Genomic DNA, 26,297 nt, shown 5'->3' with positions numbered 1-26,297 from the left:
TTCAGGTTGCTGTGTCCAATTCTTAATCTTGTCATTACTGTGTCCTCTCTTCCAGTCCCTCCCCAGTTTCTCTCAGTTCCAACTTTATTTTGAATGCCATATAAATGTCTCCCTTTAATTCCCCTCTCCCACTGCTGTTGCCATTCTCTCACAGCTTTTTTCCAAACTATACTTTACCTTTCAGCCTTTGAAATTTTTAATTTAACCCTCTCGTTTCCCGATATATCTATGTGGGCTGGCGTCCAAATAAGCTGAATCTCTTTACCTTTTGCTTTTATTCTCATATATGTTATCAATATCGCATACACCAGATCCTGATGGCTATTGGACCTCCCTGATCTGAGAATGATTAGTGCAGACAATGAATCACTTCCAATTAAGAATTTACTTATTTTTTCCTCCTTTCCAATCCATTCTAATGCCATCATGATGGCATACAGTTCGACTGTATACACACTCAGATTATTCGATGTTCGTTTGCTTTCTTCATTTCCCTGGTTACTTATAACAATTGCAGATCCAGTCCTTCCAGTTTCAGGTTCTTTTGATCCGTCTGTGTAAATCTGAATATGATCTCTATACTTGTGTTCCACGTATCTATAAAATTCATCTACTAGGTCTATATTGTTATTTATTGACTTGATTTGACGCAATTTAAAATCAACTTTCATGGTTTCCATTTTCCACACTGGATAGTCGGGCCATATCACAGTTGGACAGAACTCTTCTTCACTCACCCCCAAATCTCTAGCTGACTCATCTCCTACCCACCCAAAACTATTCTTTTGTACTTTTTCCTTTTTCCCAACAAGTTCGTAATACTTTCTTAGTGGGGTGATTTTCTCTATGTCCCTTTAAATTAATCCAATAATTTACCAGCAGTTGCTTACGTCGAATGTTTAATGGCATTTCTCCCACTTCCACCTGAAGCGCACATACTGGAGATGTTTTTACTGCACCTAAACATAATCTCTAGCCTGTATTTTATCAAGCCTTGTGAGTACAGTTTTGGCTGCTAATCCGCACACCATACTCCCATAGTCAATTCCTGATCTTATTAAACTTACATATATATATATTTTAGTGATTGATAGTCTGCACCCCATTCCAGTCCTGTTAAACACCTCATTGTGTTTATTACTTTTTTGCATTTATCCTCCACCTTCCTTATGTGTTCCGCCCAGGTTAGCCTTGGATCAAAATGTACTCCCAGAAAGCAAAATTTATTAACCTTCTCCAGACTATTTCCATATAATTTTAAATTAATCCCCTCATAAATTTTCTCCCTAGTAAAAAACATTACTTTAGTTTTTTCAACAGAGAATTTAAAGCCCCATTTTATTCCCCACCTCTCAACCTGCTGGATACCTTCTTGCATTTTCTTAACTATATACTCCACATTTCTTCCTCTTTTCCATATTGCCCCATCATCCGCAAACAAAGATCTCCCCATGTCCCCTTGTACATTTTCATATATATCATTTATCATAATTGAAAATAACGTGGGACTTATTACACGCCCTTGGGGGGTTCCATTCTCTGCCACATGTTTGCTAGACATCACTTCTCCTATCCTAACCTGTATTGTTCTGCCTTTCAGAAAATCCCTAATCCATTTAAAAATTCTTCCTTTAATTCCCATTTTATATAATTTAATCATCAACCCCTCTCTCCATAGCATGTCATATGCTTTTTCCACATCGAAAAATACAGCTACAACTGTCTCTTTATTTATTTGAGCTTTCCGTATCTCATCTTCCAAGCATAACCCTGCATCCTGAGTACCCCTCCCTCTCCTAAATCCACTTTGATTTTCAGTCACCATACCTTGTTTTTCCATTACATACATTAGTCTCTCATTTATCATTCTTTCCATTAGCTTACAGACATGAGAGGTCAGGGCAATGGGTCTATAGCTTGATGATTTACTAGGCTCTTTCCCAGGTTTTCTTATTGGTATAATAATGGCTTCTTTCCAACTTTTTGGTAACCTTCCTTCTTCCCATACTTTATTGTATAATAACAGTAACTTCTTCTTCCCCTCATCAGTCAAATGCTTTATCATTATATAACAAACTTCATCTTTCCCTGGTGCAGTCTCCCCAGTTTTTGCCAGTGCTTTGTTTACCTCATCTATACTAAATGGAACATTTTGTTCACCTTCATCACTTTCCATTGCCTTCAGTGCCTCCAGATTTTCAGTGCTAGTTTTCTCTCTACCCCTCTTCCCTTCTTCAGATAAATTATTTGAGCTGTGAACTTGGGCAAACGTATTTACCAACATTTCAGCCTTTTCTTTATTTGTGACTGCAACTTCCTTCTCATTGCTCAACACCGGGTAGCTCCAATCTCTCCTTTCTCCACCCATCTTTTTAATCATTGCCCACACTTCTCCTATTTGTGTAGTGTCCCCAATTGAACTGCAGTAATTCCTCCAACATACTCTTTTTGCTGGTCTTACTGTTTTCCTTACTATTGCTTGTGCACATTTATACTGTATCATATGCGTGAAATTGTGTGATCTTTTCATTACTTTAAATGCTTTATTTCTGTTTTGGACTGCTTTTTTACATTCCTCATTCCACCATGGCACTTCCTTTCTTTTTACTTTACCTCGACTTTTTGGGACTGATTCTAGCGCTGCTGTTATTATACCCTGCCTTACTTTATTTTCAAGCATTTCTATATCGTCATCATATTTAATCTGATTTAAATATTTGTCACTTTCTTTCTGAAATTTATCCAAGTCAGCTTTTTCAAATACCCATCTTCCTCCTCTCCCTTCTATAACTTGTGACACATTTATATTGATTTTACACAAAACTGGATAGTGATCACTTCCTACTGTTCCTTCCTTATACACCTTCCAATTACATATTGCTGCCACACTGTTAGACACCAATGTAAGATCTAGAGCAGACTTCCTTCCGGTACTAACCTCTATTCTTGTTTTAGTTCCATCATTTAAACATACTAATTTTTTTTCCTCTAATAACTCTTCTATCACTTGCCCATTAATATCCACTTTTTCACTTCCCCACAATGTATTATGTGCATTGAAGTCCCCACACCATATAACATTACTACTATCTTGTCCCTCTATTTCCTCAAGCTGATTTAATTGTAGTCTTCTACATGGGTTATAAAAATTTATAACTACAAATTTCTTCCCCACACCCCATACCTCCACTGCTACATACTCATATTCACTCCCTAAACCCAGTACCCTGTGCTGCACTCCTTGCTTCACAAAAGTAACACACACCCCTCCACTACCATTTACCCTATCCTGTCTGATTGATACATACCCATATATGACAAAATCCAAATGTGGTTTTAGCCAGGATTCCTGAATACATATAATGTCTGGTTTTTCTTTCCAGTTAGCAATAATCTGTTTGAACTCTTGCCCGTTTGAAATCAGGCTCCTTGAATTCTATTGAAGGAGTAACATTAACACAATAATTAACCCACACATGTTATCTCTTGACTAGACTGTACACTTAGTTCATCCCTCACCTCTTCCCATTTCAAACCTGACATATCTACAGTAGGTGATGTATTGCTGCTTTTACTATAACCTGGATTCTTTCTGTTTTAGATCAGATTTCTGCTGTAGCATTTATTACTCCTGCTATAAATGTCACCATTCTCTTCTTCTCCTCCCACTGGTCTTTACGTTCTTGTTGGACTTCTCTCGTCGCTCTCTCCATATATTCCCTTTTACGACTTTTATTTTCTTTCTCTGACCTTTTAACAGCCTCAGAATAGGACAGGTTTTCCTTTACTCTTATTTGCTGGATTATCACTTGCTTTTTCATCATTTCACATCCCCAGAATGCAACACTGTGACTACCTCCACAGCTACAACACTTCGGCTTCACTTCTTCCCCACATTTCCCATAATCGAGATCTCCGCTGCACCTGGCACATCTTCTTTTTCCCCTGCAAACCTTAGCTATATGCCCAAATTCTTGGCAATTATAGCATCTCATTGGCTTAGGTGTATATTCTCTCACTCTATAAATCTCATAAATCCATAATATACCTCTTTCGGCACTTCCTTTAATTCAAACTCTACCAAAACAGATTCTGTTTCTACTTTTCCTACTCCCCTTGTCAGCCTTACAGCACTTTTAACTGACTTGTTTTGTACTTTCATATCCTCAATTAGCCCTTTTATATTTACAGTAAGAGGAATTCCATATATCACTCCCTTACTACCACCCATTCTTCTTTCTCCTACTTTTACTACTTTGACTATTTTAATTTTTCCCATACAACTCATCTTCATTGCCTTTTCCATCTGCTCCACACTATTACAGCCTATAAGTAAATTTCCCAAGGGAATCTCCCAAGATTCTTGCATATTTTACTTCTCCTATTTGTCCTCTTATTATTTTTGTTAATTTAAGTGGGTCCATGCTCTTAACTCCTCCTTCTCCATCAAATCGTACCACTATATTAACCAATTTTCCTTTATGACACTCTCCCTCTTCATCTCTACCTTCACTTTCCGTTCCAGTTGTGCTAGCCTCTCCTTTTTTCTTTCTCTTACGACTTGTACCTTTCCTTGCTGAATTTCCTCTCCTTATTTCTTCCCAGTCAGTCTCCTCTTATCACTACCAGTCCCCTCTTGCTCACTATATTCCATACCATCCATTCTCTTTCCTGCCATTTTAATAAAGTTGATATGAAGTGTCCGACGTAAGAGTTGCGGGGAAACACCGCTACCGGACCTATACAGGCCGTCGGCCGATGCCTCCTACACCACTCCCCAATCGACTCACCCCCAACTTTCTAACGCTTATTATCCGATCTAAACGATGTTTGTCTTTCAACGATGGGTAAACTCAAACAAAACTCACAGGTGTGTTCTCTCCTCTCACGCTCTCCTCACTCACGAGAGTAAACCTTGACCCAGTTTCCCAGTCTAAACAGCTATTTATAGATGGATTAATGGCTACCTTGGCTCAGGTGTGCACTCACATCACCTGACGAGGTGCCTGCTGGGAAACTGAGTTAGCCAACAAAAACTACAAATAAAAAACAGCGACCTCTGGTGGTGGACCCTTACATAATCACAGTAGTTCCTGCCAATGTGGATAAAGAGTTGTGCTAATGGAAACCATGGCCTAGATCATGTCCAGACCTTAACACAACAAAAAACTTTTGTAAAATAAAAATAAAAGTTGGCAGCAGCAGTCAAGTAACCATCGTCTCTAAATGATCTTCAGAAAGTGATCAAGCAAGTATGGATTAAGCAAGTGACACCAGTGTACTTCAGACGTCTTTGTGACATGCCCAGCCAGATTCAGCAGGTCCTAAAGAATAAAGAACTACACACTAAATATTGATTGTTGCTTAGCATTGTCTAGGTCAAGCTAATATAAAAATTCTGATTCACCATATATGTTTTGCAGTCAGGTTATTAAGTAAGTTTACTGATAGATACATTTGTACATAGAATTAAAGCAGCAACACATCCGAGGTGGAGTTCATAGGTCACTAAAGCCAGTGTCGTGCAATGGGTAAGAAAATTTACTGCTAATAGAAACAATTACACTTAATAAATACAAACAGTGAGTTAAGCTAAGCTTTTAACATTTCACTACCAAAATTACACATTTTAATTCCATCAGAGCACAGAGACAATACTATAGTGTTCTATATTAAAATTTTAAGTAAAAAAAAAAAAAAAAATATATATATATATATATATATATATATATATATATATATATATGTGTGTGTGTGTGTGTGTGTGTGTGTGTGTGCTTATTTTAAATTGATTTAAAAGCGATATGTTTAAAAGATCATTCTCAGGGACCTGCCTCAAGCCCAAATCCTGGTGAGTTATTTTATAACATCATGAACAGGACGCTGGCGTAGTGGCTTCCGGCACAGTCTTTATCACTGTAGTCTTGCACCTGCAGGGTCAAGGGTTTGAGTCCTGCTTTGGATCTGTGTGTGTAGAGCTCTCCCTGTGCTTCATGGGTTTCCTTGGAATATGCTACTGGCATTTCCAAAATTGCTCATTACGTGTGCTTGTACCCTGTGATAAATTGGTTCCATGTCCCCTGGAATAGGCTCCAGGCCTCCTGTGCCAGCTATAGAGAATGTAAAGAGCTGTGTAAGTAAAGCCATGTAAGTTTCCATAATATCATGTGTGAATGCGTTTAAAAAGATTTTGTCATATTTTTATTTAAATTCTAATAAAAATTGTATTTGACACATACACAGTCACGCACAGTATGATACAAAGTGAAACACTAATGACCTTAAAAAATATATATATATATTGAGTTTTCAAATAGAATATAAAATATAAAATATTTTAGGAATTTTTTTCGGTGTAAAAATGTACAATATGTACACATAATAAAATGAAATAAAATTTTATTAAAATGGAACTAGGATATAAATGTGCATAAAGACAATGCACAGAATAATGTGTAAAGTTCAAGGGTGTCAGGGTGTGAAAAATGTGCAAATGTGCATCAAAATGTAATGTATAATGTGCAATATGATGAGCAGTGAGACTGTTATTGTGTGAGAAAGCAGATCAGAGTGTTAAGTCCTATATGGTATCATGATTAAGAGTCTGTATAGCCTGCAGGAAGGAGCTGTGTTGGCCTTCACAGAAGCAACAGAGAGAACAGTCCATTACTGGAGTGGCTGAGGTCCTTCACAATCTTCCTGACCTTGGTCCAGCACCGCTTGCTGTAGATTGAGTGCAGGTCAAGGGGCTTGGTGCGGTTGATGCACTTAGCTGATCGCTCCACCCTCTGTAGAGCTTGTCTGTCCTATATGATGCTGTTCCCAAACCGTGAGTACAAAATGCATGTTTTTGCCCGCGAAATGCCGCAATACGTCTTGCCTGTGCCGCGAAATCCCACAAGCAACATTCGAGAATTTAAATAAATGTGTTGTGCTTCACTGGGGACGTTCTCTGGTTTTGTCATTTTGTAAACATGGATTTGTATTCAACAAAGTAATGGACAATGTGAATGTGATATGCGGGGCAAAGACTGAATGGTGTAATGTACAGCACAATAACAAATGTAAATACACATTTAAAGGTATAATTAATATCTCTGGTGGTCCTTACCCTTTCAATCTGCTAACGGCTAGTTACTGTTTTAGTAATAGTATGTGGTCTCTTACAATATACTACCATATTATATATTTGTGTCTAATACTGTTTTATTCATATTTTACAACATTACATGCAGTTTGTAATTTATTTGCAATTGTACTTTTAAAATGTAACCTATGTATCTACAGTATAAGCATATTTAACACTAGAAGCGCCGAGCAGCGGTCATTTGACCGCTATGGGTAAAAAATAATACTTCACACTCGATCAAATTCCAGGGCCCTCCTTTCATAACTTCTCCTAGTTCTGTGAGCTTAATCACCCTGTACGCTTACATTTTTTAAAATTGCACCAGTAAAAGCCAGTATAAAGCTATTTTGCTCTTATTTCCGTGAAATTGCTGACAGCTGCGCGCCGGTCATGCCGTTTTCTGCTTTTTCCAACCAGCGATTCTCATTTCTCTCAGCAGATTGCTCAAGGGATCGTGCATACTATCTATGCGTCATTCAGTGTGTATATGTAACTGTCTCAGGTTTCATTCCATATATGCAGTTTATATATATATATATGCTTCTGTGAAATATCGACAATACGCCATTCATTCCCGCATTGATAATCTGTGATATTTTATACAGAGATTTAGGGATTTAGCTCTACTTAATTTTATAACGTTTTGAGAAAATTCATTAATGCGTTCATCCTATTTGAAGCTTCTGAACTGTCGGATGTTTTTTTTGTGTGACAGTGCTTTAGATGGAGCAGATCTATGCTAAAACAATGTAATGACCCCTCCTGAGGATAAAAAGCTTTATTATTGGCTTTAAATGAATCAGATCTGCCACAGCAGACAATAAACTATGCTATGTCATAACCGAAGCAAATACCATGATTATGCTTCGTTTCGTTCGGTGTTGCTAGGCAACGGACTACGCATCTAATCGAGAATGTGGAAATGTGGAAGTGATGTGTGGCCACCCAATGAGAACTAAAGCAAAGATTTCGGTAACTACATGGGGTGTAACATCTGCATAGTGACACTAAACAGCTGAACAACTTCACTTTTCTGTTATGGTAACATAAGCACCTCCGATACCTGTCGCTGCTGCTGTGGAAATATTACGCTACGGATATTAAATATAGAATATTTATTTAAACAAAAACTAATACCATTTAAAAAATATAACGTATTGAAACGTTTATAAGTTATCAAAAATGATTCGATTAATTTACAAGATGTACGGAGATATAGTATTTATTTTATTTAGATCCGTTGTTTACTAGTTCCCTACAGCGCTACAGTTCGCTACTCTGTGCAGTAGTGTGTACATAGAGTTTTTGTATGTATGTGCGCGCATCTCATAGGTATGTAGTTTATTTACAGTAATTCATAAAACATTGTACAGTACAAGGTAAACACGAGAAAGATTACAAAATGAAAAAAAAAAAAACAGTGTCTGCTTTATAAACAGGTTACTATACTGTGCCCCTGCTGCCTTTGCCGTTTTCTGGTGCGCACATAGCTCCTTTACCAACTCCAGAATAAATCTCCTCCTGCTTATGGTCACATTCATGCTCTGTTTATATAGAATATGTGCATTAATTGCCGCCAGGTCTAGGAGGTTGTAAAACACAGCCACAGGCCAGCGCCGGGGGCTTCCCTTTACTGAATACAGCCTCGCCATTTGATCCATAACATCAATGCCAACTTAAGTGCTGCTGTAGTAGGGAATTGTTTCTTTTCGCCATTATCAGTTGAAACTGCCTGATGCATTGTGCTCAGAACGCATACATTTTTCTTTCGTTTTGCCCGGTAAATCGTGAGCGTTATATTTCTTCCTTTCCCCAGGAAAGGCTCCACAATAAACATTACAACAATGTCTGATAACCGCTGACCAGCCGCCCTACTGTCGTCTTTCCCTAGATAGGGAATTGCATTCAACATGTATTTTGTTTCAACATCAGCGGTCACCCAGAACTTGATACCAAACTTATTGGCCATGCGTAAAATTGGCCATGTACTGCGTGAAACGGCAGTGCGCTCCCCCACCCCCACCCCAACTTGCACTTCCAGCAGACCTCATTGTCCTGTTGAATCAGAAATAAAAATACGTATGTTTTAATTTAATCCAATGAACACAAAAATATGAGAAAATGGTCATCTCTAAGCTTTTATATTTTATTGATCAGATGATTTGTTTTCTTTTTGTGGCATTAGATTTCAGTGTGTCCACGCTGTAAGGTGTAAATGTGTAAATTTAACTAAGGTAAATGAAGCATGTCTTGAAACATAATGCAATAATGCAGATCAAACATAATACACCTGTCCATAAATAAAAAGAAATATTTAGACCTTTATGCAAACTATATTTTACTTAAATACGCAGATTAAAATGAGGAAAGAATGGTAATGCGGACAAATGGAAGGAGGAAGGAAACGGAGACATCAGTTTTCGTTATTTTACAAAATCTGAATATATTCAGTAAATGTATGAATTATACTCAAAGTATCCAATCCAACTATGAAGCCTGATTTAATCGGTACCATCTAACATTTTAATTTCTATTTATTTTATGTTTTGCTGGCGAAATACATTTTAGGCAGAGATGTCAGCTCGGTCTTGTTTTTTGTTTTAAAACCCCCAATACAGCCAATAACCCCATCGAAACCAGCGAAACTGGTTTAATAACTTCACACCTATCGTGAATGAAAGGTGAGAAGAGGCACTACAGTAACTGGGGGTTCTGTGGGGTTTCACCTCGGGTCGCGTTGTATTCAGCAAATAGAATATATACAGAGTGACACAAAAAAACGGGAACTTTTTTACAATCCAATAAAACTAGAAGTGATATAAGAAATACATTTTATTCATAGTAATTGAAACCTAAAACTTGCCATTTACGAAACATTGATGGAATTTATCTTTTTTTTTATTTTAGATGGCGTCCTCCTGTACGAATACTACCAATACGCATTAAAAAAATTCCCAGTGTCGGGGGTAAGGCCTGTCATAGACAGGCACGTTTCTGTCAAGTTCAAGGTTGAAACGCCAGACAGCGGGTGTTTATCAGCCTTTTGATCAACAACACTCACTTTCACTTTGCAAAGGGCAGTGTTTATTATTTACTGTATATTAAAAGTGCATACACACTCCTCTTAAAAGATCTTTTTTTACCTGAAATTTACCTGAAACTCTATGAGGCGCTGTATAGCGCTTAAATCAAACTTCACTCATGCACACACACATGAAACACTTGCATACACATATATGAAACACACACACACATATATATATATACACACAGTGGTGTGAAAAACTATTTGCCCCCTTCCTGATATCTTATTCTTTTGCATGGTGGTCACACAAAATGTTTCTGTTCATCAAACACATTTAAATATTAGTCAAAGATAACACAAGTAAACACAAAATGCAGTTTTTAAATGATGGTTTTTATTATTTAGGGAGAAAAAAAATCCAAACCTACATGTCCCTGTGTGAAAAAGTAATTGCCCCCTGAACCTAATAACTGGTTGGGTCACCCTTAGCAGCAAGAACTGCAATCAAGCGTTTGCGATAACTTGCAACGAGTCTTTTACAGCGCTCTGGAGGAATTTTGGCCCACTCATCTTTGCAAAATTGTTGTAATTCAGCTTTATTTGAGGGTTTTCTAGCATGAACCGCCTTTTTAAGGTCTCAATAGGATTCAGGTCAGGACTTTGACTAGGCCACTCCAAAGTCTTCACTTTGTTTTTCTTCAGCCATTCAGAGGTGGATTGGCTGGTGTGTTTTGGGTCATTGTCCTGCTGCAGCACCCAAGATCGCTTCAGCTTGAGTTGACGAACAGATGGCCGGACATTCTCCTTCAGGATTTTTTGGTAGACAGTAGAATTCATGGTTCCATCTATCACAGCAAGCCTTCCAGGTCCTGAAGCAGCAAAACAACCCCAGACCATCACACTACCACCACCATATTTTACTGTTGGTATGATGTTCTTTTACTGAAATGCTGTGTTACTTTTACGCCAGATGTAACGGGACACGCACCTTCCAAAAAGTTCAACTTTTGTCTCGTCGGTCCACAAGGTATTTTCCCAAAAGTCTTGGCAATCATTGAGATGTTTTTTTAGCAAAATTGAGATGAGCCTTAATGTTCTTTTTGCTTAAAAGTGGTTTGCGCCTTGGAAATCTGCCATGCAGGCTGTTTTTGCCCAGTCTCTTTCTTATGGTGGAGTCGTGAACACTGACCTTAATTGAGGCAAGTGAGGCCTGCAGTTCTTTAGATGTTGTCCTGGGGTCTTTTGTTGCCTCTCGGATGAGTTGTCTCTGCGCTCTTGGGGTAATTTTGGTCGGCCGGCCACTCCTGGGAAGGTTCACCACTGTTCCATGTTTTTGCCATTTGTGGATAATGGCTCTCACTGTGGTTCGCTGGAGTCCCAAAGCTTTAGAAATGGCTTTATAACCTTTACCAGACTGATAGATTTCAATTACTTTTGTTCTCATTTGTTCCTGAATTTCTTTGGATATTGGCATGATGTCTAGCTTTTGAGGTGCTTTTGGTCTACTTCTCTGTGTCAGGTAGCTCCTATTTAAGTGATTTCTTGATTGAAACAGGTGTGGCAGTAATCAGGCCTGGGGGTGACTACAGAAATTGAACTCAGGTGTGATAAACCACAATTAAGTAATTTTTTTAACAAGGGAGCCAATCACTTTTTCACACAGGGCCATGTAGATTTGGAGTTTTTTTCTTCCTAAATAACGTATACCTTCATTTAAAAACTGCATTTTGTGTTCAATTATGTTATCTTTGACTAATAGTTAACGGTTTTTGATGAGCAGAAACATTTAAGTGTGACAAACATGCAAAAGAATAAAAAATCAGTAAGGGGGCAAATAGTTTTTTACACCACTGTATATATATAAATATAATCATTATCGAGGACGACATCATATAAATAGGACACAATAATTCACATTTTAACTTTATTTAGAAACCCTTAGTATTATATAGGCTTGTAATGTGTAAAAAACCCATAAATAAAATAAATACTATATCTCCGTACATCTTGTAAATTAATCGAATCATTTTTGATGTTATAAACGTTTTAATACGTTATATTTTATTTATGGTATTAGTTTTGTTTCAATAAAAATACTATATTTAATATCCGTAGCGTAATATTTCCACAGCAGCAGCGACAGGTATTGGAGGTGCTTATGTTACCATAACGGAAAAGTGAAGTTGTTCAGCTTTTTAGTGTCACTATGCAGATGTTACACCCCATGTAGTTACCAAAATCTTTACTTTAGTTCTCATTAAGTGGCCACACATCACTTCCACATTTCCACATTCCCGATTAGGCGCGTGGTCCGTTGCCTAGCAACACCGAACGAAACGAGGCATAATCATGGTGTTTGCTTTGGTTATGACATAGCATAGTTTATTATCTGTTGAGGTAGATCTGATTTATTCAAACCCCCTTAATAAAGCTTTATATCCTCAGGGGAGGTCATTACATTGTTTTAGCGATAATTTCACGGAAGCGAGTTCAGGAAGCACTGTCACACAAAAAAAAAACCATCTGAGAAGGTTAGAAGTTTCAAACGAACTAATGAATTTTCTCAAAACGTTATACAGTGGAACCTCGGAATACGAGTAACGCGGTTTACGAGTGTTCCGCAAGACGAGCAACGAGTTTTAATAATTTTTTACTTGAAAAACGAGCATTGTCTTAGTTTACGAACACCGAGTATCATGTTTCACGCATGCGCTTCTTGTTTTGACACCGAGCGTCACGTCATCACAAGTGAGCCAACGGTTTTTCTCTCTCTTGCAAGGGAATTGTAGGGAATCCTCTTTCCTGCTGGATGAATACACACACACACACACACACACACACATATTAATGGAGAGACCGTTTTTAAACCGTTTAAAAATTAGCAAGGAACATCACTAGGCACACTCACGTGAGCGCATACTAACGGGATCACTACTGTAAAGTAAAACAACAACAACAACAACAAAAAACCAAATTAAACAGCTCCTCACCTTTAAAAACAGTCGCGACAGAGAAGAGTTTGTGTGTTTGTTTGGCAACCTGAGAGGAAGGGGGCTGAAGGGGGGCTCGCTCCTTCAGCCCTACTCTTTAAATCTTTAAAATTAAAACGTAAATGGCGTCAAACTAAATTGTTAGTATTTCAAATAGCATTGGAGGACAGCATCCTAAACTATAGAAAAGCTCTTAGTGTAGCTAGATCAACATATTTTTCCACTCTTATAGAAAATAACAAAAATAATCCTAGATTTTTATTTAATACCGTAGCCAAATTAACTAGAAATAAGACCACTACAGAAATCTCCACAACAACATTGTATAATAGTGAGGACTTCATGAACTTTTTTAATAATAAAGTTGTAAATCTTAGGCATATAATTGAGGCTTTGAAACCAAACAATGTAATTCATGCAGATGTTAAACTAGCCTTGTCAGATCAGAACCTAGAATACTTTACTCCCCTTGAAGAGAATGAACTAATTTCACTCATATCTTCTGCAAATTCATCAACCTGTATATTAGATCCTGTACCGACACATTTTCTTAAACAGATAGTACCAGCAATAACAGAACCCCTGATGAGAATAATTAATTCTTCACTCAGCATTGGGTATGTTCCAAAATCTTTTAAATTAGCAGTAATTAAACCGAAAATTAAGAAACCTGACCTTGACCCCTGTCAGCTGTCCAGTTACAGGCCGATATCAAACCTCCCCTTTATCTCTAAGATTCTGGAAAAGATAGTAGCGGAGCAGCTATGCTCATATCTAAATATAAATAGCATACATGAACTGTATCAGTTAGGATTTAGGCCTCATCACAGCACAGAGACAGCACTTGTTAATGTAGTAAATGACATCCTATTGGCCCATGACCAGGGTTGCATCACTCTGCTTTTGTTACTCAAACTCTCGTGCAGCTTTTGACACCATTGATCATAGTATTCTCCTTCAAAGATTAGAAAATGTGACAGGAATTAAGAGAACAGCCCTCTCCTGGCTCAGATCCTATTGACCAATTGTTATCAGTATGTAGATTTAAATGGTGATTATTCTGCATGTTCTTTAGTGGGGTTTGGTGTTCCACAGGGTTCAGTTTTAGGTCCACTGTTTTTTTTCCCTTTACATGCTTCCTTTGGACAACATAATCCGTAAGCATGGTATTAGTTTTCACTGTTATGCTGACGACACACAGTTATACTTCTTAGCAAAACCAGATGAGAAAAAAACAGCTTGCTAAAGTTGAGCAATGCGTAAATAATATAAAAGACTGGATATAATAACTTTCTTCTAGTTAATCCTGATAAGACAGAAGTTCTAGTCATAGGACTGCATGCAGCTAGAAGTAAGATTTTAGATCACACTGTAACTTTTTCCCATCAAGTGCAACAGTAAAAGAACTTGGTGTGATTATAGATTCTAGTCTTTCATTTGAAGCACAAATAGACAATATCACCAGAATAGCATTGTTTCACTTTAGAAATATTGCCAAGTTAGGGAATATATTGTCACTAAACAATGCAAAAAAACTAGTTTATGCTTTTATCACCTCCAGGTTGGAATATTTTAACAACTTACTGTCTGGTTGTTACATCTCTGGGATCGCTCATGTCTGTATTTCCTTCTGGCTCTCCCTTTTAGTTATGTTGTTATACTTAGTCCTGTCTCTGCTTGCACTCTACATTACACTTAAAAATTTTATTTTCACCTTTTACATTATGTGACTGTGACCATACCTAACTGTTATCTCTCCTCTTCTGCTCTCCCCTCTCCTCTGCCCTCTGGACCCGTCTGACTCATCCTGGTGCCCCACTCCTGGAGATCTCGTCACATGGATGCCTTGTGTCTCTTTGGGATGCGTCTGGTGTCTGGGGATGGTTTCACTCTACCATGAAGACGGTTCTGGCCTCGACTTATATTGAAAGCTGTTTCTCTGAGGACTTGACTTGGCTGCAGTTGGTCAATAGTTCAGGACTGGAATTTCCTACAAGTCTACCTGAGCCTCCAATAACTACCAAGACTCCATGGTAGCCATCGCCCTCGGCTTGCTCATCAGGAACTATCTGACCATTTTGACTTATACACATTCACATTCTGTACAAACTTAAATGATTCTGTTGATTGTGTAAAGCTGCTTTGCGACAATGACTAAATTGTAATTAAAGAAAAAGGAGCTAAAGCAATGTAGTTTAGTATTACCACATTATTAGTTAATATCATGATTTTACATTATTAATTAAAGATCATTCATATAAACAATGGTCTGTGACAGTCAGAGGTAAACCTGTCTCCTTATCTCTGTATTACACTGGATTTTGTGTTTATTTATTTATTTAATTTTTTTTTACAGAATTACAGCAATGTTGTGAAAGTGAAAGAAAAGATCTGAGTCACACCCAGTTCCAGTTTTATATTAAAGCCTCTTTCTGTGACGCAGTCTCACACAGTTGGAGTAGCAACGATACACACAGCTCTACAGCCAGAGCAGAATAAAGGTAAGAAGAAAATGAAAAAGATAGAAACAGAAAAAGGTAGAAAGATGGATAGAAAGGTAGAAAGATAGAAAAAGGTCGAAGGCAGTTAAAGATAAAACGATGGACAAACAACATCTTGAATATACAAGAGAAACTTCTTAACCTGTTATACTTTTTGAATTCTTACTATACATTATTGATGATAATAACAACAACAACAATAATAATAATAATAATAATAATAATAATAATGCATCTATGAAATATAAAGCTAACTGTCTGATGTCATCTTCAATTTATCCTTTTCTTGTCTTTTCATCTTATAACTGACTGGGGTGAATGTCTGTGGTTATATTTTATATGGGGTGAATAGTGGTAAAGTGGGACAGTTAAGCTTAATAATTTATATCTTTGCATGGATATGTTTTTATTACTAAAAATCAACAATGAGTTTATCATTAGCAAGTATGTGATAAAAAAAATAAAAAATCTGTGGCTATGACATCACTTCCGGGGTGTGGCACATCATATTTAACCACTATTTTCAGAAATTGTCCCACTTTACCTCTATTCACCCTATTTCTTTTCCTCTTAAAATCTCAGTATATTAGATTACCACTTGCCCTGTTTTCCCCTTACTTTATAAAATGCATTGTTTATACTTTTCCACAATTGATGATTACATTTAAATAACACCAAATTAGAGTCTTCAGAAAGTAATATGTGTGTAATGCTCTGCAGTTGGCACTCCTGCACTGTAATGCAATTACATCTATAACTTTATCTCAATATTGCCAGACAGACCGGCAGGCGCAGTGAAAACTGCATAAACAAATCCAGAAAACAGATCCAAAGAGATTGAGTGAAGCAAGTGGAGTAATGCAAATTAGCCCTGAATTCAAGGACCAATATAATCAGGAAAACAGAGATAAAGAGTCATACACAGTAGGGAAATAAAGAACAACACACACCTTACAGGAAGCCTGACTGTGTCAACTGCAGTAGTTTCTATCTGTCTGTGTCCCACTGTGTTTCACTAAGTTGTTCCTGATGGATGTGAGAATAAGTTTATGATGATTGATATTCAATGTAAAGGTGAATAGAGTTGAATTAAATGTAGGTGTGATTTATACGTGTATGTGTTTATAACCAAACAAGTTAATTCTGTACACATCTCTACATAGAATTAGTGCCACAACACATTTAAGGTGCAGCTCACAGAGACCAGCGACCATGAATTGGGTAGGAAATTATTATTATTATTATTATTATTGTTGTATTATTGCTGTTATTGTTGTTATTACTATGTTCTGCTGCTACTGTTAATATTGCTGCTGCAGCTTTTTCAGAAGGCATTTTCTTTTGAAGTCCCAACCCCAGATCCTGGTAAGTTACTACAGAAATAAACACTTGATTGTCAAAGCAAACTTCTTGTAATGTTGGAATTCATCTTCTTTAAACAACAGAATTTGATGCCCCATGGCGGACAGTGACATGGAGGTAACATCCTGTAAATGGCACAAAGCATAATAATAGTAGATCTTGTAAATACCTGAATCTTTGGTTTACCCGTTAAATAGTGAAGGTAACAGAAGGCAGATGTTGAATACAGTGAAGAATTTCCGGCCAGGAACTACAGAAGTGAGTGAGCTGAAGATTCTGCTTCATGGTCCAATTGGAGCAGGAAAATCGACCTTTGTTAACTCCATCAACACTGTCCTTCAAGGACGTAACATCGCAATTGCACTGGCAGATTCATCAGCTGGTCCAAGTCAGAGTTTCACTTTAAAGGTAACCAACAGAATATCATCTGTAATGCCTTTAATTTTAAAAAGCATTTTTAAAATTTTCTTTTTTTTTTTGCACTAATTCCTCAATTCTTGCTGCTGTTTTAAGGAATGTTTATGTTTACCCACTACCTCAACACCATATTTTATGTTCTGTTATGTCGTGGTTGCGCACTGTCACTTTGTTGTTGCTCTTGTTTGCACATTTGCACGTGCACTTTATGTTGTCTGTTAAAATAGTTACACTTAGCTAGTTAGTTTTTGTTAATTTATGTTGTAATTTATGTTAGGTCTCTCTGTCCTGTCTCTACTAGCCAGTTAACTAGGCCTCTTGGTTAGCTAGTTTAGTGTCTCTGTTAATTTATGTTGTAAATTTATGTTGCATGTAGCACCTTGGTCCTGGAGGCACTGTGTACTAACTGTATATGGTTGTAATGACAATAAAGCCGACTTGAACCTACTTGAACTTGAACTTGAACTTGAAGGTTTATCGAGTATCTGAGAATTTTTTTCATTAAATTAACAGTAAATATTGTATTACACTGCATATAAATGTACATACATTTAACAAAAAAATATATTGTTTAATTTTTTTTTAAACAAAACCCTGCCACAGGATAAACCTCTGTAAACCTCTATTTTGTGTCCAGCTTAAAAATCACAGGCTAAAGAAAAATGAGCCTGGATCTTTCTATCCATTTGTCTTTTCTGATATGATGGGTCTGGAGCCAGAGGATTCAAAAGGAGTGCAGACTGAAGATATGATCAAAATATTACAGGGACATATTAAAGATGGCTACACTGTAAGTTCATGACCAACATTTAATTAATTGAGCGAATTTTGTATTCTATCAGAAGAGAAATATTTGAGGGTTTTTTTTCTTATTTTTTACCACAAACTGCCAAAAATGCTTCAGAAATGCTAACAGTTCACCCAGGTACCATGGCACGAGAGCATTTAGTAAGGATTGCTGTCTTTCACATCTGCAAAACCCACACACTGAATTTATGGGAGTAAATACATTGGGTATAGTTCCAAAGGGTTACACACTCTTCTAAGGATGTTGTAGCGTCTGCTTAGGATCACCAATGATCGTTTGGACTCTATGTCCGCAAGAGACTCTTTAAGGCTTTGAGATTTGCATATATATTACGGACCCGGACCCACGTTCTACGTTTATATGGATGTTTATTGCCAGTGAGTTCCCCACCCTTATCACGAGGAGGCTAAACAGATCAATTCCCAAGTCTCTACATCAAACTTCAAACACATTCCAAACACTAGCAGGATACCTCTGTGCCACCCACCAACAGTCTAACCAGACCAGGGGTCTGGCTCCACACTTGCAATACACATCACACACACACATAAGGACATTAACTCTATTTTATACCATGATTATGCTATTATAAAGGTATCCTGTATATGCAGGCATTGTGTGTACGCTCCTTTATCCGATTACACTAGTTACAACTTTTTATTTGCCTTATTTAGACTCTAATGGCTTATATTCGAGTGTATGAATGTATCTCCTAAAGGTGCCTTTCTTGGTATCAAAATGATCTACTCCTTATTTCTCAAACAATGATGTATTCCATGTGATCACAAAAGACATTATATACTTTCTACAATATTTTGAAATAAACTGCAACAACCCTCTGGACCAGCAGTAAAAAATTCCAATGGGCCATAAAATAAGACAAAGAAAGTTTCTCATAAAAATAAAATAAAATAAAATAATTCATAAAAATTCATGTCTTTGATTGGCCATTCCACCCAAACAGTGGGTGTGTCAGGGCACTATCAAAAGTCCCTAACCCAGGCTATTCGGGGCTCAAAATCTCTTCTTTTGAGAGTTTACCCTTTGGCAGTTTTACAGTTTTTATAGTTTGTGGACTATTCCTCCCTCTCGAGGAACCAGAGGAAAACCTCCAGTGCACACCTTGAGGTCCATCATTTACACCCTCGTGTCTACTAAATCAGGACTCTTTTTCAGAAATAAAGACCAATGCAAGTATCCTTTAAAACTCGTTAGATGCGTGTATAAGTTTGAGCCCCTTTAAAGGTGAACCTTGATTCTTTGATGATTCTCATTAGGTTGTGGTTAATTGATGTGAAATACTGCCATTCTTTTGTTCTTTTCTTTCTTCCTTACTGTCCTTTACCCGGTATGTACTGTATGTGTTTGTTCAACGTTGTTATATGTTAGCTATAGACTTCTTTATTAAATTCATTATTTTCACAATTGATGAAATTAGCTGGCCATGAATCCCTTATCATGAGTTCTAGCATTGCCTACATATTGATCGATAATTCAGAATGAAAGAAATATAAAAGTTGGTTATTTGTAACTGATATTCAGCAACCATGAGAGGTACAGTAGACCACCACACCATGCAGATCAGTCAGGTCAAATGAGAATGTCCCATATTCTCTACACATGTAAGAATAATAAATGTGGTACTCAAAAATCGAATGATTGCTTATAATACACAAACCAGCAGAACAAAAATGTGTAAATATAGGATTTTGTATAAATAGTAATGCTTAAGGTGATTATTTATATTAAATGTATTGATTACCTATTTATTCTTTGTCAGTTTAATCCTCTTAATCCAATTGCTGAAACTGACCCAAACTACATCAGTAACCCCGGTCTGAAAGACAGAGTGCACTGTCTGGTGAGTGTTCTACCAGCCGACAGAATCTCTCTCATTCCTGATGAAGCTATCCAAAAAATGAGAGATGTTCGGAAAAAAGCTAGTGACTTGGGTAAGTTTTCATCCAAATATCAGGTGAAAAACATCATCACTTACAGTAATCACTGCAGTAATCTTTTTTTTCTAAGATTTATTACCATGAAAATATAAGCTGATTTCTACATAAGATAGACACAGAAACAGTTAGATTTATTGAAACAATAGAAACAGTTTCTGGTGATTTTACAGGGATTCCTCAAGTTGTCATTTTGCCGATGGTTGATAAAGCGTGCCCTCTGGTTAACAAGACCCTGAGGAAGATCTACGAAAGCAAAAAAATTAAAGAAAAGGTAAGAATAACAGCAACATCCTTCTGATCTGTAGCTCCCCTATCTACTCTATGATATTGATATTGATGGTGGTCAACTCTATGATGTTGATCACCATCAACATTGTATCAGACATATGCATTCCTATGTCAAACATTAACTTTGTACATTTTTTAAATGTATTTGAAACTTTGACTTTTAACATTAAGTCATGTTGTACCTGTTGCTCTCAGATGGAAGTTTGCAGTCAAAGACTGGGAGTCCCGATGAACTGCATTTTCCCTCTGCTCAACTACTCTGAGCAGATTACCAACGACATACACACAGATATTCTGATTCTCATGGCAGCGACCAACATCGTTAATTTCGCAAATGACTATGTTGAAGACCAGGTTTACAATGTAAACCAACATTCTGAATAAATTCCCAGTGTGTCCAGTTTAGTCTCCAGCAGAGAAACAACATGAAACGTGTCAGGAAATCGCAGGATGAACAGGAATGTACAGAGAAACAATATGTTTAATCTTTTCACTTTATTATTAATATTTATCTGTCCATGTGAAAGATGGTGTCAAACCGCCTCCTCTTTTTTGTTACTCTCTCTAACACTTACCTGTGTAATGACAATTATTTTCTACTGGTTTCAATACATACAATAAATCAATGTAATAAGAGAGTCATGATCATTTTTGGCTTTATATAAGTTTATGTTTTTTTCATATCACGGTGAACTGAATTTATTTAATTGCAAAGATTTTGATGACTACACTAAAATAACAAGAATAAAATTAAAAAGATATGTGTATTTTTGTCTCTGAAGTTAATAGCTGGTTAAAAGTTTATATTTAAGTCAACTGAAATAAACTAACTAACATCTATAAAGAATAGGACAAAACAACCAGATTTCCAGACGCGGGACAATAAGTTAAGAGAATACAACTGTATGCTGAGGACATATTAGCTCTAAGAGGACTTTTTTAGATTGATGGTCTAGAACAAATGTTGCCGTTCTAATCTATCAATGTGCCACTCCACCATCCACAGCATGAGCTTTCCTTTCTGACCAAAAACAGGAAGCTTGGGAGTGTGTGTGTGTGTGTGTGTGTGTGTGTGTGTGTGTGTGTGTCAAAGGGTTTCTATTCCCAGAGCCCATTGTTCAAAATACACCACACTTTCACTTAGGATATACCGTCTCAATAGCAGTGTAGCAAAAAGGATGCAGTTTGTGATGAGAATTATAGTATAAGTAAACTCAAAACTGGTACTTGGTATCCAAACTGATTTAACAAATTAATATAGTTTAATATTGAAATTTGCATGAATTCTGTGTGTGTGTGTAGCCAGCCCATTTGGTAACAGAACATCCAGTGCACCACAGCCCACCACACCCCATGCCCAAGGCCCCCAACCCAGTCTCCAAATGAGTCAGGGTGTCAAAACTAAAAAATTTCCAAATCATAACAGTAAAGCAATAAAGGGTTCTTCAGACATAAGTATGACTATACTGACATAAAGCACAGGAGGGGGCAACAACCTGACATTACTTATAGGGTGATTGTTAGAGGAGGTCCATTTCCCCACCTTGGTGGGTAAACAGAAAACAATCTGGATGAATGACTTCCTTCCTGAGAGATGGTGAGACCAAGCGAGCATTGCTGGAGAATCGGGGGGAACCTAGTATGGTGCGTGGTGTGATTAATTAAATTTAATTAAATTTTATTTGTATAGTGCTTTTAACAATTGACATTGTTGCACAATAAAAAGAGTTCAAGTTCAAGTAGGCTTTATTGTCATTACAACCATACACTCAAAAAAATAACTTGTCGAATGAACATAATTAAATTATAGATTTAATGGCTTTCTTTCAGCATTAAGCAATTTTGTTGGCCCAACTTAATGTTCTTAGGTTCAGTCAAATTAATTTTATTAGGTTCATTTAACTTATTTACTACAGCTGCGTCCAACATAATTTAATACTGTTAACATAAATGAATAGCGTTGGTACAACACATTTCTCAGTTGTAAATTAAGTTGATCCAACTCAAGTAAATTTAAATTTCAAGCCCTGGTCAACAGAATTCTGTGAAGGAAGGAAGCATAAGACAAACGGGATAAAACGGAGATTTTTATTTTACACCAGCAGCAACTTACAAATGAAGTCTCAATTTAAAAAGATGTACAAAACATAAAACACCACAAATAAGTATTAATCATAGGAAAAAAATTAACACCAACAGAACCGTTTTGTACTTTATAACTGTCCGTTATGGCTTTTAAATATGACCGTTAGAGACGGTTGGTCAGGAAACTCCTGAAGTCAGATGCAGACAGGACACTTTCACTCACAAACTCCTGTGAAAAAATACAGAGATAGATTCAATTAAAATTCATGATACTTAATTTATCAAATGAACAATATTTATACTTTGTTTCTCTCGCTTCACAACTCATGAGAACAGACCGAAACCAGAACCGAACCGCAGATTAAGCACGAGCATATAACCGTCGGTATTTTAAGTGTGATTAAAAATACAAGAAATAGCTTAAACCAAAATAACGTGACTAAACATCGCTAAACAGCAGGTGACATTTATGTTCAGTATTTCGTTTCTATTTAGAAAGACGGGAATTAATTCCTGCTTACCTTTTCCACTCGCCCGCCAAACGTTTGTCTTCTCAACACGCTGTGTTCTCTTCTCGCGATTTCTTCTCGCAATAAGTCCGGTTTTGCTATTGCTATTTATTATTAAATCTAATACATGTTAAGTTGTTGAATTTCATGTAAATACAACATGATTTATTCATGTTCATCTTGGAAACATGAAATTATTATGTACAAAACACATATTACATTTTAGTACATGTAACAGGTAGCCATGTTCATTTTTTTTAATGTATACAGTTAGTACACAGTAAAACGAAACAACGTTCCTCCAGGACCAAGGTGCTACATGCAACATAAATTTACAACATAAATTAACAGAGACACTAAACTAGCTAACCAAGAGGCCTAGTTAGCTGGATAGCAGAGACAGGACAGAGAGACCTAACATAAATTTCAACATAAATTAACTAAAACTAACTAGCCAAGTATAAATATTTTTACAGACAACATAAAGTGCACGTGCAAATGTGCAAACAAGAGCAACAACAAAGTGACAGTGCGCAACCACGACATAACAGAACATAAAATATGGTGTTGAGGTAGTGGGTAAACATAAACATTCCTTAAAACAGCAGCAAGAATTGAGGAATTAGTGCAAAAATTAGTCCAGTAATGATCATTGTGCAAAAGATAAACAGTGAAGCATTTACAGGTTGGTGTGTACGATAGTTTGGTGGTGTAGGTCAGTGTGTCTGCACTTGTGTTGATTAGTCAGTCCAGTCCCAATATTTTGAGGTAGTTGAGTTAAGCTGTGTGATAATGTTTTTGTTAGTGTGTCTGTGTGTGTGTGTGTGTGTGTGTGTGTGTGTTTATCAGTCCAGTCCCTTTTTGTTGAGGAGACGAATGGCTTGTGGAAAAAAGCTGTTGTACAGTCTGGATGTGTGTGCCCGAATGCTTCGGTACCTTTTTCCAGATGGCAGGAGTGTGAAGTGTGTGTGAGAGGGGTGTGTCCGATCAGCCACAATGCTGGTGGCTTTGCGGATGCAGCGTGTGGTGTAGATGTCCTCAATAGAGGGGAGAAAGACCCCGATGATCTTCTCCGCTGTTCTCACTATCCGCTGTAGGGTTTTGCGGTCCGATATGGCACAATTCCCAAACCAGACAGTGAAGCAGCCGCTCAGAATGCTCTCGATAGTTCCTCTATAGAAGGTGGTCAGGATCGGTGGTGGAAGCTAGGCCTTTCTCAGTCTTCTCAGAAAGAAGAGACGCTGTTGGGCTTTCTTGTGTAGGTAGCTGGTGTTGAGGGACCAGCTGAGGTCCTTCTCTAGGTGGACACCCAGGAATTTGGTGCTTTCGACGATTCCCACAGAGGAGCCGTTGATGCTAAGCGGAGAATGGTCGCCTCGTGTCCTCCTAAAGTCAACAACCATCTCCTTTGTCTTGTCAACATTTAGAGACAGGTTGTTGTCTTTACACCAGTCCGTTAGCCTCTGCACTTCCTCTCTGTACGCTGACTCGTCGTTCTTGCTAATGAGACCCACCATGGTCGTGTCATCAGCGAACTTAATGATGTGGTTCGAACTGTGTGTTGCTACACAGTCGTGAGTCAGCAGTGTGAACAGCAGGGGACTGAGCACACAGCCTTGTGGGGCCCCAGTGCTCAGTGTGGTGGTGCTGGAGGTGCAGTTTCCGATCCGTACTGACTGAGGCCTACCGGTCAGAAAGTCCAGGATCCAGTTGCAGAGGGAGGTGTTCAGGCCCAACAGGTTTAGCTTTCCAATAAGTTGTTGGGGGATGATAGTGTTGAATGCTGAGCTGAAATCTATGTACAGCATTCGAACATATGTGTCCTTCTTGTCCAAGTGTGTGAGGGCAAGATGTAGTGTAGTGGAGATGGCGTCATACGCAAATTGCAGTGGGTCCAGTGAGGAGGGCAGCAGGGTCTTGATTTGTCTCATGACGAGCCGCTCAAAGCACTTCATGATGGTGGGTATGAGTGCAACGGGACGGTAGTCATTGAGACAGGACACAGTAGACTTCTTGGGCACGGGGACGATGGTGGTGGCCTTGAAGCACGTGGGAACGACGGCGCTGCTCAGAGAGATGTTAAAGATGTCGGTGAGAACATCTGCCAGCTGTTCAGCACATTCTCTGAGCACTCTGCCTGGGATGTTGTCTGGTCCAGCAGCTTTACGTGGGTTGACTCTGCGAAGAGTTTTTCTCACCTCAGCTGTAGTGAGACATAGCACCTGGTTGTTCGAAGAAGGGGTGGTCTTTCTGGCCGCCACGTCGTTCTGTCTGTCAAACCGAGCATAGAAGTTGTTCAGCGCATCTGGGAGGGAGCCGTCACTGTCACAGGCAGGTGATGTCGTCCTGTAGTTTGTGATGGCTTGTAAGCCCTGCCACATGCGCCGTGTGTCGCCGCTGTCCCTGAAGTGATTGTGCATTCTCTGGGCGTGTGCGCGCTTCGCCTCTCTGATGGCCCAAGAAAGTTTGGCCCTTGCTGTTCTGAGGGCCACCTTGTCTCCCGCTTTGAAGGCAGAGTCTCTGGTCCTTAGAAGTGCATGCACTTCCGCAGTAATCCACAGTTTCTGTTTGGGTCGTGAGATGATACTCTTGGAGACAGTGACGTCATCGGTGTACTTGTTGATGTAGCTGGTCACTGATGACGTGTACTCCTCCAAGTCAGTGAAGTCGCCGTAAGTTGCAGCCTCCCTAAACATGTTCCAGTCAGTGTTTTCGAAACAGTCCTAAAAGAGCAGAGATGGCTCCTGCTGGCCAGGTTTTTACCTGCTTCAGAACCGGTTTTGAGCGCCTGACGAGTGGTCTGTATGCTGGAATTAGCATAACAGAGATGTGGTCTGAGTAGCCGAGGTGGTGGCGGGGCTCTGCCCGATATGCGCCGGGGATGTTTGTGTAAACAAGATCCAGCGTGTTTTTCCCTCTCGTTGCAAAGTCCACATACTGATGGAATCTAGGAAGCACTGACTTGAGATTTGCATGGTTGAAATCTCCAGCAACAATAAACAGTCCATCCGGGTGTGTATTTTGCAGTTCACTGATCTTTGTATACAGTTCCCATAGCGCTTCCTTAGCATTAGCGCTAGGTGGAATGTACACTCCGATAATGAAAACAGTGGTGAATTCTCGTGGTAAATAAAAAGGTCTGCATCTAACAATCACAAACTCCACTAGCAATGAGCAATAACTAGAAACTAGCACAGAGTTCTTGCACCATTTTGTGTTGATGTA

At 38.1% G+C, this 26,297-nt stretch overlaps 1 protein-coding gene across 7 annotated transcripts in view; it reads left to right on the top strand.

Annotated features, from left to right (window-relative positions):
• The window catches only part of LOC128506304 (interferon-induced protein 44-like), a 36,581-nt gene extending 15,336 nt beyond the window's left edge, over positions 1-21,245 (top strand). For 2 of the 7 annotated variants that reach the window (XM_053476685.1, XM_053476687.1), the window contains exons 11-12: positions 14,972-15,645; positions 16,809-17,225. Coding sequence is in view for 1 of the 7 variants with exons in the window: in XM_053476691.1 (XP_053332666.1) it covers positions 16,858-16,866; positions 16,965-17,010; positions 17,091-17,124; positions 17,205-17,415; positions 18,062-18,214; positions 20,013-20,184; positions 20,361-20,461; positions 20,674-20,862 (915 nt within the window). In the remaining 6 variants the exon portion in view is untranslated. Of the gene's footprint in view, positions 1-14,971; positions 15,646-16,808; positions 17,416-18,061; positions 18,215-20,012; positions 20,185-20,360; positions 20,462-20,673 lie in introns of those variants that run through there. The other 5 variants (XM_053476691.1, XM_053476690.1, XM_053476688.1 and 2 more) reach the window with 5 other exon arrangements.
• The last annotated feature ends 5,052 nt before the right edge of the window (positions 21,246-26,297 follow it).

This window comes from Clarias gariepinus, chromosome 18 (genome assembly GCF_024256425.1).
Source record: "Clarias gariepinus isolate MV-2021 ecotype Netherlands chromosome 18, CGAR_prim_01v2, whole genome shotgun sequence".
NCBI classification, from domain to species: domain Eukaryota; kingdom Metazoa; phylum Chordata; class Actinopteri; order Siluriformes; family Clariidae; genus Clarias; species Clarias gariepinus.
The sequence above is the reverse complement of the archived record's forward strand: the minus strand, read 5'-3'. Positions and strand labels throughout refer to the sequence as shown.